The sequence below is a fragment of the Chenopodium quinoa genome, unplaced genomic scaffold (assembly GCF_001683475.1).
Source record: "Chenopodium quinoa cultivar QQ74 unplaced genomic scaffold, ASM168347v1, whole genome shotgun sequence".
Taxonomy (NCBI): domain Eukaryota; kingdom Viridiplantae; phylum Streptophyta; class Magnoliopsida; order Caryophyllales; family Amaranthaceae; genus Chenopodium; species Chenopodium quinoa.
In genome coordinates this window covers 9,758,928-9,774,714 of record NW_018745684.1, presented here as the reverse complement: position 1 = coordinate 9,774,714, position 15,787 = coordinate 9,758,928, and the positions used below count along the sequence as shown (strand labels likewise).

Genomic DNA, 15,787 nt, shown 5'->3' with positions numbered 1-15,787 from the left:
ACCAACACGAGCACCACACAACACAGACGCAACACCACAAACAATCATGCTACCACACAGCAGCGCTTAACCAAACCAGAATTAGGATCGTGAAACCCTAATTTTGAGTAAACTAAAACAGAATTTTGTGGGAGAAAAATTAAAAAAAAATTAAAGCCTTAATCTCCTAAATTGCGGAAAAGAAACAAATTAATTTGATGAACAATCCAAGATCGAAAAAATCTCTAGAAATTAGATAGGTTGTGCCATGTTAAACTCAAGAAAATATTGAAGAAAACGGCTTAGCCTTGCATTAATAATTACGACAAATATATATACATAATACAAGAGACCTAACTTACCTAAAACTCCTAACCAGATAAACTTGACAAATATACAATATTAACATATATAAACCAGTCGACTTCTAATATTGTAACTCCCTAAAACCGCTACCGCTACTAGTATTAGCAGTTTTACCAATTTTTGCGGCTACAATATGCCGATTTTTTACCCCTTGATATTATCAGAAATTCAGAATGATAATCCGGGGGTATATTACCCCTAAAATATTCCCTAAAACTAATACTCCCCTTCTTTCCTCAGAAATTGTTTCATACTCCTTTTAGTTTTGTTTTTTCTTTCACAATGACTTATACGAAGTATATTACACTCACCAAAATTATGGGTAAAATGAAACAGATTAAATCTTGACTGATTTGTGGTTTTATTAAATCTTTTACTGTAGTTTGTATATAACAGATTAATTTTTAAAAATGGAACTTTATGACATCACAAACTGGCTAAAGTCACCGGAAAATAGAATAAGGTAGCAATAATAATCAATGATATCCATATTGAGATACAAACTATAATCCTAGCTCATTGCAAATGAAGTTTAATATACAAAAGCTTATCTTTGTCACATGAGTTTTTCTCAACTCCTAGATCTCTTTTCGTGATGATGGGAGTGTCTTCTATGTTTCTGATGCCTGTGTGAGTGCTTATCCCTTCTGCTTTCCTTGTCTTCGGGGCTCCTTTTCCTCCTAGGAGAATATGCATCCCTATCTTCAGAACCCCTTTCCCTCCTAAGTGATGTCTCTGAACGTTTGAAGTTCTTCTCTCTCATTGATGATGATGATGTTTCCAAATCTTCGGAATTCCGTATCCTTCTGGGTGGCGATGTTTCTTTCTCTTCATATTTCCTTTTCCTCCTAGATGGTGATGGTGATCGTGACGGTGATGTTTCTCTCTCTTCAGAATTACTTTTCCTACGAGGTGGTGATGGGATCTGGCAATATGTAAAGCCAATCAGATTAGTAAAATCCATGCAGAGTTGCAGAGTAAGCCCTACAATTTACTCTAGCTATAGAAAGGCTGTGAGACATGGTAAGAGAGATAATAATGCAAAGAGGTAAAAGGCTAGACTGAAGGTGGTATACAATTAGCTTCATCAATTGCATGAGGGCAGACAGAATCTAGATACTACCTCTCCCACTGCTCCCTGGTCAGATTCCCCCCCCCCCCCCCCACCACCACCACAAAACTAGTTCCTTAATTCAAACTTCCCACAGATAAAATCTAACAGAAAACATATGGTCTATTCCCTTCTTAGGCCCTGCTGGTTGCCAGACGAATATAAGGGATTTGTTTGTCATTGCTGAGAAGGAAATTCATAGACAAAAAAGAAACAATAACATGTACCTGGTAACGTGACATATATCTACCTTCTGGTGGAGGTGGAATACCAAGCCTTTTCAAATCATCATAGGGTATAGGTCGCCTGCATCAAGAAATTACATCATATGTTACATGGACTCGGGAACGGGTATCAGACACGGACACATGTCCAAGTGTCTGATCCGGCAAGTTCCAAAATTTTAGGACACGGAGACTCTGTCCGATATTAGGACACGGGTACGGGGACACGTCAATACATCACTTAAATTTATATAAATAAATTATATATTACAAAAGCTTTAAATTTTTCATTATGTCTACTCCTATATTTTTTATTATAATACTTTCCTTGGTAAATTCTCCTAATAAATGGCAATCTTCTTCTCTCCATCTTCTCTATATTAATGGCGGTTTTCGAACAAGATATGTTTTTCTTTCATGTTTCTTCTCTTTTTTCCTCTCCTCTCTTAACGGAAGTGTCCGAGTGCACAGTGAAGGATCGGACACGTGTCCCGGGTCTGTGTCCGTGAAGTGTCGTGTCGACACGGACACTTCGCGATATTAGCCGTGTCCGATTAAACATAGATTACATCAGTAAACCTAAGAAGTTCATTAGCTTACGTGCATGCACATACTTCAAAATTGAAACATTAGACAATGCCACAAAGGTTCCTTCTCTCAATTAGATACGAATAATATTCAGTCTGAGATTGCTTTGCAAATTACTACAAATCCCAGTCACTTGACAGATCAAAGCAGGACATCAGCAAGCATTTAATTCTGGAGGACTTCAACTAGAGCTTGCACAAGTGACACATCCGCCTCAGACATTCTAAGAAATCTATGATAAGATCAAGTGTGAGAAAGCAGAACTTTACAAGTGAGCATTACACTATCAACTTTATCATTGATAACCTGGTGTATGAAAACATCAATGTTGGGAAGTTTCACTCACTGGAGCAAAATCCAGAGGCCTCAGATTCTTTTCAGATAATGTGGAAGTGCAAAAGAAAGAACAAAAGACTTCTGACAAGTTTCAATACACTAACATAAATAATGGAGCTGAAAATTATGCTCATCCTCAGAGACAATAGCTATAAAAGTTTCAACAGCCAAAAGAAAAACAGATCATTAAGGCTAAGAAGTTAGGCTTTTGTTTGTAATGACATTCTCTTTCAAGAATTGCAGACGACCAATTGTGCTAGTGCTCCACTGCCTTTATTGACTCTACTCTCTTCCTCCCAACCCCCAAAAAGCCAGAGAAATTAAGATGAGAATTGGGGTTTTTGCAATATAAAATCACTCCCCTTAACTAAATTTCAGAGGCCAAATAGCAGAAAGCAAACAGTCAAAGGCATAAAAGCATATGGAGTAAAATGTATCAAGTGTCCACTGAAACCAAAACAACAACAACAACAACAACAACAAAACCATCAAACAGCATTTAAACAGTATCATTTGTAAAAAGAGATTTTGGAGGGGGAAAGCAGAGATCCACAAATCATAAGATTATAAGATTCAATATTCTCCACTTTTTTTTCATTTGAAAGAAAAACTAAAGGGCATACAGGGGTGCACGAAATGGTCTTTCTCGTCCGCCAAAACGAAGTTGCCCAGATTCCTTCTTACCACCAAGCCCCCCTCCTGTGACAGAAAAGAAACTAAGTCAAATTAATGATGAGTGTCATTTACATTGCTCATAAGCTAGAGAATTAGGAAGTTTTAGGGTGATTTAGTTCCTTAACTTCTTCTAATCTCTCTGGTCCTATGTTTTAGGCTCTAAACTTTGTTTTTCTCATTTGTCTCCAAACATGTTCTATGATGATTTGCTAATGACTATACACCATTTGGAGAGGACTTTATCAAGCTTGAAGCAGAGTTGGGAGAAGATAAGATATAGAAAAGGAGAATTGCAAGAGGCCCGCCTGAACTAAGAAAAGTTCACCTGCACAAACATCACAGCCTCCCAAATAGACAAGTTCCAGGCAGAGCTCTAAAAAGTTTCTTTGAACCTACCATCTATTTCGGCCTTTCGGGTGAACTCCAAATTTTAGATTTTGGGGGTACTACTTAAGGCTTGAGGCCCTCTTGTAATAAGGATCTTTAGCCTTGAGATTGATTAATTACGGAACGAAAACATACAATTAGAATACTTTAGGAAGCTTTATAATCAACTTTGAAGAAATAATCAAGCTATCTAATAATTTCTCTTGATCATTCCTTTGATTTCCTGTATTATTTTTGATTTAGCTCCATGCTTAATCCTTTATCTTACTAGTTTATCTTGTTTTTAGTTCAGTTTAGAGTTTTTTAGTTGGCAACTGACGCTTTCCAGCTTGTTCTAGTTGATTCAAATCAACATCCCTTAGTCCTTGTGGATCAATTCCAAACTTGACGCTAGACTTGAAAATTCTAAATAGGGTTTAGTTAGAATTTTAAAAAATTGTTTGATTTTAGGGGTTTTGTCAAACGATACGAAATTTCCTTTCATCAGACAAACCTACTTCTGTACTGAAAAGGAAAGGAAGGATGATAAACTGACCTAACCTTCTTGGGATCCATCCAGGCATCAGTTGTTGTCTGTTGTAATCAACAATGATTTCAGAATCATCAATAAAAGAATGGTGTGCATCCTGCATGGAAAGGAAAACAATAAGAGGTACATTTTTTTTTTTTTTTGGAATTTAACAGAAAAGTAAACTAGAAAATTTAACGTACACTTTACATTCCTTATAATCTGTCCACTTTACTCCATATCAAAAGGACTTCCAAGGATAATGAACCACAAACTATAGGCCATAAGCAATCCCTACATTTATATACCCCCTCCCCTCCAATCTTGACGCAAGCTTTGAAGTTTGTGACTCACAAGTTTCAAAAGCCAGAGTTTGCTAACATTGTGAACGACAGTGTGCAATTCAACGTCATCAGCAATTCAGTATCGACCTATTCATTAATGGGTAGAAGGTCGGAATTAAGATACAATCAAAGTTATCCCTAACCAAACAAGGATCCAAGGTTGATAAAGTGGTTGGTTACCAGAGGGTGATAACAACTACAAAGCCTTAGTCCCAAAATGATTTGGGGTACCAGAGGGTGATAGATTTTTTTTTAAAAAGAGAGAGAAAGAGAGAGAGAGAGAGAATTATATACTGTACATAAAAACAAATCACAACCTCATATGCACGCCTCATTTCCTTGCCTGTTTCATATTCAACAAATGCATAACCACGCGATGCACCTGTAACTGCAACAATACAGCATAAAGTTAGCAGCTTGCTACAAGACACATTGTCATTTCTATTTTAAAATTATTTTACAGAGGATGCTACTCTAGTGAGTGTATTTCATGTATTCTCAATAATCAAAAACTTCAATAAGATTTCAAAGACTCCAAATCCAACAAACAATTCAGAGATTATTCGCACTTACAAAAGACTGATTTTGGGAGATCTCCAGATGCTACGAAGTCAACTTAGCTTAGTAAGAGCCTATATTCAACATAACCACCAAACATATTGAATTACACTAATGTGTGTAGAGACCACATTTAGCTACTTCAAGATACTTCAATATTTTGGCCCAATTAAAAGAATTCAACCGCAAAGACATCCTAGGGAAACAAGAGTGACCAAATGACAAAAGCTTGGACCCAAAATGACTAATGTTTCATTGTTTCCCTTTGGTTGCTTGGCTATAGCATTGATCACATCCCTGTCTTCTAGCATACAGATCCTGACTGTTCTTTGTGAGAGTACCTCCAGATGGATACAGCATATTGTCATGAAATTATTTGTGTCACACTTAAGCTCATTGTCCAGGTACTCATAGCCTTGCAAATATTTAGTAGTCTGTACCTATTCCAAATTCATAAAGGTTCCAGTATAAACAGAGATTTAGTAGTCTGTACAATCCATTGACACTAAGGTCAGGAATTTTTGAAATGGATAGAATCTGTGACTTTCAAATTGAATCAACCCCTAAGCCAAATGACATCCACTCATACAAATCCTAAACTTGTAATATTAGTACTCTGACTATTTATCCCCTTTCAATTAAACAAATAGGAGAAGAATGCCATGGCTATACATAACCCTCATCCACGGAAAGGTAGATCTTCATGAATTGAAAATAATTTAAAATTTTCTCCAAGATGGACCTAGTTGAATTTACAAATAAAACTAGGAAACCTACTATATGGATTGCCAATAAGTTGGTACCATCCTAAAATGTTTGGAGGCATCCTAAAGTGTGAAATCTTCATTATTGCAAGAAAATTTTGTTTAGCTAACTAATTGAAGCAGGGTTCTTTAGTCTGTCACTGTTACGTATTCCATACTCTATAATTCCATTATAACTCTCTTAATTCCTTCACTTGTACTTAGTTATTCCCGGCACACTTATTCCCTTCCATTGCATATTCCTTAATCCCTATCTTTAATCCTAAACTTTGTTGCATGTTTTAGAGCAGAAACACAAAAGGTGTAGCTCTTACACATGCTTATCAAAAAATCAACCTACCAAATTGCATCAACCATATGCTACATTCAACAGTCTACTCCATTTAACAACCCTTTATTGAACAATTAAGCGAAACCCAAATTTAATCAAACCATTTACCACACAAAATCTCTACTGTTCTGCAATAATACATGTATCCAATTACACAAATTCCACAAACCAAACAAGAAAACCCGAAATGACGAATGCAATCTTACCTATATCTCTCACTATCCGAAGATTCTTCACCCTACCATACCTACTCATAGCCTGTCAAAAATAAACAATCCACCATAAAATCATCAAAATTTTGTTTACCCTTCAAAATTAAAAACAAAATACACACCATATAATTAAAAGGGTATCAAAATTCATGAAAAAATCAATGAATTAACCTTGTCAAGGGTATCTTCAGTTGTGGAGCGAGAGAGATGACCAACAAACAAAGTACAATAGGGGTCACCTGTAACTTTTGGATCACCAAATGGGTCATCTGCAAATTACACAAAAAAGAATTATATGAATGAATTGTGAAATGGGTGTCAAAAAGAAAGAGTAGAGAAAGAGGAGAGAGAAAGAGGGAGTACAGAGGCCAGCGGAAGAGCAGAGAAGAGCTCTGTAAACAGCGTTGTCGTGAGGAAGAATGTCGGTGCCATCGATGCTGCCGGCTTGAATGGGGTGGTATGTTTGTGCGTAAAATACTGCATTTACGCTGTTGTTGCTGCTTCTGCTTCCGCTCATCACTATTTTCTGTGTTGCTGTGCTCGCTAATTTCTGTTTTTGAATGATTTTGCTTGGTTGCTAACTGTCTTCGCATGCTTTAAGACAGTTCGCAACCCGGCTTAAAACGGAGAAAATCCCAATATTGATATATATATGTAGGTAAAAGCGCTAACTTGATTTTCCTCTATTAAAAAAAAAAAAAAAAAAAAAAAGCGCCAACACGATTAAGTTTTAGGGAAAATTGTTACTTCTTAGGGTAAGTTTATTGCAAGTCTTGAGCAAAGTCTCAACACGAGTCTTGCTCAAGATTCTTGCAATAAACTCACTCAAGACTCATGTGAGTCTTGCATGGAGTTTGGAAAATCCAAACCCATGTCGAGACTTTGCAAGGGAACAAATGCTGCCATCTTTTGGTTGGTTGCCAATGAAAATTGGTCACCTCATCAACCAAAAGTTTACAATAATTTTTAAAAAATAATTAAAGATATTTTACAAAAAAATAAATATAGTTTGAAGAGGATTAAGTGAGTCTTGGGATAATGTGTAAATTTGGAGAAAGTTTTGTATGAATCTGAATAATAAAAAAAAGTATTTTAAAGTTAGTGGAAAGCTGATGTGCCAGAGTCTGAATTCTGGGTTCGAGTCTAGAAATAAATTCACCCTTAAAACCGCTAATGTCAATTTGTACCCCTTGATATTTATTAGAATGATAAATCAAGGCTCCCTTCTTAAAACTAATACTTCCCTTCTTGCCTTAAAAATTGTTGGGTATACTCCTTTCAGTTTTTTTACAATGACTTCTTTTTTTTTTTTTTTTTTTTTTACAACGGTCCAAAGAGGGAATTAATCCCAAGAGTTCATGTAAAAACAACAACAAATACAATGAAAACACGTGAAAGACTCTCTTAGTCTCTTTAAGATGTTTTGATGTTCCACTCTTTTAGTTGTTTGCCCGTTGATGACTTGTGCTAGCTTAAAGCTTGGAATCCTTATCTTAATATGCAGTAGCCCGTTGCTCCTTGTTTTTCTCAGGCCTTCGTAGACTCCATTCAGCATACTATAGTCCTTGTCAATGCCAATGACAGCAGTTGCCCCCCACCCCAACAGTTGTCATCATCACGCAGAACCCATCCTTCTCCATTTTGTCCCTGTCCCTTTCTTGACGCTATAATTGTCAAGATACTTTGTCCACAGTCTGAGTTGCCCCTAATGATATGATCCCATTTATCGGTCTGATCTTTGAATCTGTTGTTAGAACCTGGGGGCCTTTTTCAATTTATTGATCATCCGCTCTAGTCTGTGCCATTGTGTAACTCGTGTCTGCAATCTTAATTATCCCCTGAGGAGTAGCCCTAGTGCCACGGAAAACACTTTCATTTCTTCCGGTCCAAATAGCCCACAAGGTAGCAATGAAATATTTTGTAGGGCAAAACTTGTCATCTCCTTCCTTTCGCGGTCTGACAATCCAGTAGTCCACCCAAGTCCTGATATCAGTGTGCTGCTAGCTTCTCGTATCAATGCCCAGTCTTCCTCCGCGCCAGACCCGTCCCGCCACATCGCAATCTCTTAACAGATGATCAAGAGTTTCCTCTTTTTCCTCATTCCCACACAAATTATAGAAAATTGGAAAGGGTAGATTCCTTCTCTTGAATTCAAATCCAACCGAGAGCACCCTGCTTCTGATTTTCCATAGGAATACCTTCCATTTGTTGTTGACATCTAGTTTCCAAAGTATATTACACTCATAAAAAATTTAGCTAGAATGAAAAATAGTCACGTTCGTACAAAATAGAATAACTTTTTAAATGAAATTTTATGACATCACAAACCAGCTAAAGTCACCGGAAAACAAGATAAGGTAGCAATAGTAATCAATGATATCCATATTGAGATACAAGACCAAATATTGAATTTTCTTTACTTTCAAATTTTCAATCAACATAGGTTTTAAGAAAATTAGTAAAGTAACCATGTCCATGAAAAGTGGACGTAGTAACAATCAGGTACATGTTGAACACTTAATGTCATGTCTCATCTAGTTCATCCAATCCTAGAATCTACAAGACTACAAGTTTACATGTTAGAGAAACAATTTCAGCAAGAATCTAATACCATCAGGAGATGTAATAAAAGCTCAACTCCTCTGGCCCACAAAGCGCTATATTGTCAAGATTTACAGTAGAAACAGATCCCGACTTGCATTAATAATTTGCGTATTCGGAAACAGAGATTCGGCAACCAATATCAAGAACTACGCGGTATGCTGATGTCTAGTGACACCACGAGAACACTTCTTTCGGCCTCCTTTATTGAGTGCACAAACACAAATTTCAAGAAGCTCATAATCCTCATCACAAGTCAAGGCCGAAGCAGCATTAGGGTTTTCTAGGAGCATTTTTGATGTTAGGTACCCAGCAATTGTCCAAGTTTGATGAAGGCGTGCTTGTTTACCAATAAACCGTCCCTTTTTAGTATCATAATACTCTGGCCATTTGTCCACTGAAAGCCTTTTCTCAGCCAAAGTAATAGCTTTTTCAGCTAGCTCTGGCCTCCTCATCTTTATGCAAGCTAGTGTGAACTGCAAAACAGGCATATTTAAGAGCAACATCATATAGCAAATTATAAGCATTCATGATGCCAGTGGTTGTGGCGAGGGAAACTCTGTTCATGCTAACAAGTCGCTCAAGGGGTGAAGTGTAGGGGACAGTACTGAGTTCTCCAATAGATAAATATTAAGTTGCTTTGGTGATCTGATGATAAAAATATGCCTTGGAAAGCAACAGAGATTAGTGATGTTCACTTAAAACTCTGTTTATTATATGGCCCTCACTTTAACCAAGACTTTGACACCAAAGTCAAATCACAAAGGTCCATGCTGCACAAAGTACTCTAATTTTCTGTCGACGACAGAACTGTTGAGAATATTTTTTTATAAGTGGGTTTAGGCTTAGTTCTATTATTTGGACTAGGCTTTATAGGTTTCTTCATATAAAGAAAACACATTTTCTTTATTGAAAGACTTTTTTATTCGATTTTTAAATAAGAAAAAATTACTAGAAATTCTTGCTGTTCTCACTAAATAAAGTCCACATTCATGTGAAGTGAAGATGAATATAACACTCACAATAAGAGCAAAAGCAAGGATGGCTTATGCCAAATATCTTGAACTTAAAGAAAACCAACCCTAACTACTTTCATAGCAGGAAATCAATGATGTGAAAAAAGAGTTCTCTATAGAATCACCATCAGAGCCAAATGTAACTATTTCACTTGAGCAAGAAGAGCTACCGACTCTAAGTATGCTGACCACAGATGAGGGTGCTTCAATCAAAAGAAGCAAAATGGTAATACAACAGCTGCCATTGTTCTTAAAATTTGTCTCTGAAACTAGGTTTGTTTGGTTTGGTAGGAGAGACTGATGTACATTTGACAAAATGCAACTCATATCCACCACATGCTGACTACCAAAACATATGCCCTTGCTGTCTAAGTCTGGGCTACAGCATCAAAGAAACAAACGCTAAGAAGTTCCTTGCTAGCAAACTTCAATAGCCTTAATCTTATTTTAGCACAATTCATTAGGATTCTGAATTTTTGGGTGTTACTGTTGAGTGTTTGTCTAGTGCCCCTAATATTTAGTTATTTCTTGATATCTTCAATATGAAAAACCCTTTCCACATAAGATTTTGCAATCTGTATATTGGCTATGTATCCTGCTGATGAATTGTTGTCATGTAGAATTTACATGTTGCTCTACACTCTACAAGTAAAGCACAAGGTCAAAGCCTAGTTACCAGAGTATGTGACTTCAGGTTTTAATACTAGTCATCTGGTCCACCATCTTTCTCCTCTGAATAACTAATGCTCCCTCTGTCCCATATTATATTTCCCATTCCATCTTGGTTTGTCCATTTAATTTTACCCCACTTTGTAAATGATTATGAAGAACAACCATTTTACTCACATATAGGATAAAAATTTGAAAAAAGGGGCAAATAAAAGAGAACAAAAGGAGTACAAAGCATTCCGTAACTCTACTCGCAGCTAGCGTAGCAGGCTTATCATTTTCTTTAGAATTACATAACATAGTTCTCCTAATTTAATTCATGATTATAGGTTAGACAGGTAAAGAAAAGAAAAGGAAAAATAAAAAAAAAAAAAAGAAAAAAGATTGAGAACTTGACACCAAATGTCTACCCACAGCCCATAAGCCATAACCAGTGAATCAGATATCTTCAAAAAACAAAAAAAAAAACAAAAAACTGCCCCATAAAAATCCCATAAGCTCAATGTTACAAAGAAACTGGTATTGGAGCCTTGGCACTGTTACAAAGAAATTCCATAGATAAAACAATTTTGAAAGAGAAATTTAGAGGGGGGTGGAGAAAAAAGAGTTAAAACCCTTTCACTCTTTGAACACAGTGACAATTTTGACAGTAAGTGGAAAGAATAATTAGAAACTAAGAAAAAAACAGATTCGAAGGAAGGTGGAAGAGAACCAGACACCATCTAACAGACTATGATTAGAACAGACCTTAGTAGATAGAAGAATATTGCATTTCAATGACTAGAATTGACAGAGAAACTTTCACCCATATCCAAGTTAGGGGACCTTTTGGAAAGATATTGCAGTGAACATCGAAAAATACATACCTGCCACAATAGTGTTGGCCAAGATCCACCATTATGATATGACCATGGACTGCATGCAAATGAAGAAGATCAGGGCTAACAACCAAGATCAAACAAATCCGTAAACAACTATAAATTTTAAAAAAAAATGCAGAAGAAACTAGACTTTACGTGTTCTTTGGATCACAGCCAGTGATGATACGCCATTCCTCGGACTCCACAGCAGGATAACATATTTTAAGAGGCATATCTGCTATAAGGTCACCCCATTTTGATTCGATCAAGGTAAGTATATTCTCATTTTGCTGGGTAGTACCCAAAGATGAAATTATAGACCAAAGATTCCCAAGTGTGAAAAACCGAAAATCCATGTGAGCGGGTTGCAGATTACCAATGAAATAACCACCTTCCTCAGCGATCCAGTCTGCCAGCCATGAAGGTATCTGTTCTGGATAGATATTAAACTTGTTGATGGCATCAGTAGAATATTCCTCTGTTTTGTAACGATATATTTCATTGAGCTTCTTCATGTCAACCCAATAATATTCCCTAATATGAAAAGACAGTGCACTTAATCTATTGTTGATTGCTGCCATAAGACTTTTGGTACCATCACTGACAATTAGCATCTCACGTGAGCAACGTAAAGCTGAGTAGAATAAGGCCTGCAAGATTACGGATAGTTAAAATTATGACATAGATTAAGTTAAAACCCTTTTTATTCTTAAATAGTATAGTCTCATCAGAAAAAGTAATTCATCCACTGAACTCTAATCGACAAAGCTACAAGCCAAAATTAAAATGCATATCAGCTGAGGTTGTACTAGAATAGCAACGACAAAATTATAAGTTTCAAAAAGCAGGCCAAAACAAAAATTTAATGCATAGACCAATTTCTGGAAAAAATAAATAAATGAATAAAAAATAAAAAAATAAGTTAGCTCTTCCAAGTCCTCCAATACTGTTAAAAGTCAAGACAGCAGAAATGGGAACTACATCGATCTCCCATGCAAAGAACAAAACAATGATCTCTCATGCAAACAACAAATATTAACAATTTAATATTCTGTCTAGAAGCATTTACTAATTGTCAGAATTCAACTGATGCAGACCAGTTTATAAACCCACATCAACACATAATTTAGCCATCAATACAAGAGCATGTACCGATGTATGTATGACCAAAACAGACATTGTAAGCTACATTGCATCAATGGAATTAAACAGGAGTGGCAGTGGGTATACATAAAGAACAGGTGACATCACAAATTTTTGCTTGAACTTCATTGCACACCAACAAACATGAATATAACAGATGAGTACAGCATGAGACACCAAAAGTAAAGCCTAGAATAAATAAAAGTAAACTTACTTGAATCTCAAGGGGATGACCATGTATACCCATGCGCCTATCAATCATGCAGGAACCATCAGTGACTAAAAGTGTAGGGAACATATCAAATCCATTAGTTAAGCAGAGGTTAACAATCAATCGAATTCCTGTCTGAACATCCACCCTTTCTTGTAGTGAATTATCACCAGTAATCTTTCCATAAGCTCTTAACAAGATAATCCACCACAAACCTGCACATCAAATAGCAACTTATGGATCGTGCAAGAAACATTAATGAAATCTTCAAGTGTAAAATTAGATGAACACAATACCAGAATCAACAGGGGCCACACGTCCAATGGCTGCTTCACCAAAATCTGGGTCCAAAACTTCTTCAAAGGCTCCTTCTTTTCCATCAAGAGCCACGGTTTGAACTTTAAAACTTGCTGGCATCAACCCTTGTCCAGGAGAATAGCAATCAACAGTTTTCTCCCAACTCTATGGATTAAGCAAGAAGAAACTTAGATAAATGCCTTAAGATATGCTTAACATATTAACAATTATAATTTCTGCCAGCTTATTTTAGGAAAAACCAGTTTTATTATACTTTGTAAGACATAAGTCTGCAGCCAAATTAAAATTACTTACATCGAGTTTTTTTATAACTACTACCTCAATTACAATCACAAACTTAGCATTTGTAGATTTCTCGACTAAGATATAAATTTCATAACAATGCTTCCTCTATTTCACTGTGTTGCCTCTTCACAAAAACTAAGGAATGCGATTGATAAAAAAAACTATAATGTATATACAAAAGCAAACAACTTTTTCTTTCAATAATTTTGGGTCCCAAATTCTATAGTGTATTGTTCAGTGACAAATATACATTCTTGCTAATATACTAATATTTGGGTATTTGGCCCTTCAAGAGACCAGCAGTAATAGCATATAAGATGCCATGATAGGTAACCCATGAAGTACCAGCATCCAAATCTCAGCTACCTAAATCACTATGTGTAATTTCTATATTTACCTCTATACTGCTTCAGTAGTTGGGCATGAATGACCAGGATATATATTCAAGGGGTATAATAAATCTTAATTTTCTTTATCCCACTCCCACCTAAGCATATATAGTATTTCTACATAAGACTGATAGACAGCAACAAAGAACATAGACAAGAATGAAATATGCAGCAAGCTACCATACATGAAGTGACAATGTCGGCTTCTACTATAGCTAAAGGATACAAGAGATTGCCTGCAATTGCAATGTATGAAGCAGAAAATTCTTCACAATGTCTCCTTCCCCATTGAGTAAAAAGGCAAGTGCAGAAGGAACAAAATCCCGAATAAAAACCTGATCATAGTTAAGCTGCTCCTTTTCATTCGGATCATTTGCTGCCACTGTCCCCACAGGACTTCCACAATAATTCACAATAGAGCTCCTCAAAAGCTCCCAAGCCTCCTCCTCAATTTCCGACAACTTAGCCTTACGAGTGGAAGCTCCAACCTCGTTCAACTCCTCTATGTCATTAGTATTTACACCTACACTATCCTCCTTTTCTTCTACACCTAGATCATCTTCTATCCTCTCTATCACGAAAGGATTCACATCTACATTCACATTCAATCCACCTTGAATGTAATACATCTCAAAGCTCTTCTCATTAACACGAGCTTCAGACACCGATGATGATGATGAAGTCGAATTGTTCCTACAATCCGACGCTACATTCACCACCATGGCAACACCCCTATTCCTATCATTGCCACGACGACAACGTGATAAAGTCCTAGCATGACTCCAACTAGAACCGGAATCATAAAAAGCCATCCGATTCGAGCCATTCTTACATTTACTACCTACAACATTCAATGTAAAATGATCATATCTATACTTCCTAATCTTATAATTAGGCCTATAACCTCGTAAACTCGACATATCATCAATCACTATAACATTCCTTGAAAACCCTAAATTAATCGGATTCTTACTCTTACGACTAATCAGAGCTCTAGTAGAAACCCCAATCAAACCACCACTATTCATTCCAACAAATTCAAACTCAAACTCAACAATCAGAAACAATCTGATCTAAATGCAATAACAAGTAATCAAGTATAGTATACAAATCTGTTAAAATTGAAAATATGAATCAACAGAAACAGATTAATAAGCCCTAATTATATATATTTACAAAGTAATCAAAACTAGAGAAAAGATTGGGAATAATGAAATTGAAAGTATGATTGATTAAATTAATGATAGAACCTGGAAAATGGAGAGAATTGGAAATGGTTGTGATTTGAAATTGGAATTGTTGTTGAGTAATGAAAATGAAGAATGAAGTTAGCTTGCTATAAATGCAACTTTAAATTGTTTGTTTAAATAAAAGCGTGTTGGTGGGGGGGGAAGAACATTGGACTATTGTTTGAAATATCAAATGAGGAAATACCAAAAGTTATTGCAAAGTAAAGTTTCTTACCTTCTTGCCCCTGCACGTGACTTGATGAGGTGATGCCTTTAACATAGAGGACGTCCTAATTAATCACCGTGATAAATAATAGTAGAGGTTTTATCCATTTCTACTGTAAAATTTACATTTTGCCCCTATAGTAAAATTTGTTTATCACAAAAATTAACTTCGATTTTCTCTTTTTTAAACTCGGTTGGTGTAATCATAGAGGTGACTGTTTTTAAATATTTTTATTAACATGTGTTTTCATACTAGTAACTTTTAATAATGCTTCGTATTTATTAATATATTTTTTTTCATATACTAGTGGTCAAATTTAATCGTTTTAAATGTGTGTTTGATCAAACCGAAAGTAATTTTTATGACTTCCATCGTTTTAGAAATATTACATCACTAGGTTATCCCCGTGCGATGCATGGTTAAAATTAATTTTTCTTTTAATTTATGTTCTGTTGCA

The 15,787-nt window shown here is 36.0% G+C and overlaps 2 protein-coding genes across 2 annotated transcripts; both read right to left on the bottom strand.

Moving 5' to 3' along the window:
- Nucleotides 1-794: 794 nt before the first annotated feature.
- Nucleotides 795-7,033, bottom strand: LOC110717897 (U11/U12 small nuclear ribonucleoprotein 35 kDa protein-like). Its single transcript, XM_021896685.1, has 8 exons — nt 6,747-7,033; nt 6,555-6,652; nt 6,378-6,429; nt 4,836-4,906; nt 4,202-4,292; nt 3,228-3,303; nt 1,684-1,762; nt 795-1,270 (listed from the first exon to the last, which is right to left on the bottom strand). Exons 1-8 carry the CDS (start codon nt 6,898-6,900, stop codon nt 917-919), a joined length of 975 nt encoding a protein of 324 aa, XP_021752377.1. The 5' UTR covers nt 6,901-7,033; the 3' UTR covers nt 795-916.
- A 1,703-nt stretch (nt 7,034-8,736) lies between these two features.
- Nucleotides 8,737-15,300, bottom strand: LOC110717354 (alkaline/neutral invertase A, mitochondrial-like). The gene is made up of 6 exons (XM_021896021.1): nt 14,112-15,300; nt 13,180-13,345; nt 12,887-13,098; nt 11,686-12,179; nt 11,536-11,584; nt 8,737-9,460 (listed from the first exon to the last, which is right to left on the bottom strand). Exons 1-6 carry the CDS (start codon nt 14,901-14,903, stop codon nt 9,134-9,136), a joined length of 2,040 nt encoding a protein of 679 aa, XP_021751713.1. The 5' UTR covers nt 14,904-15,300; the 3' UTR covers nt 8,737-9,133.
- Nucleotides 15,301-15,787: the final 487 nt, after the last annotated feature.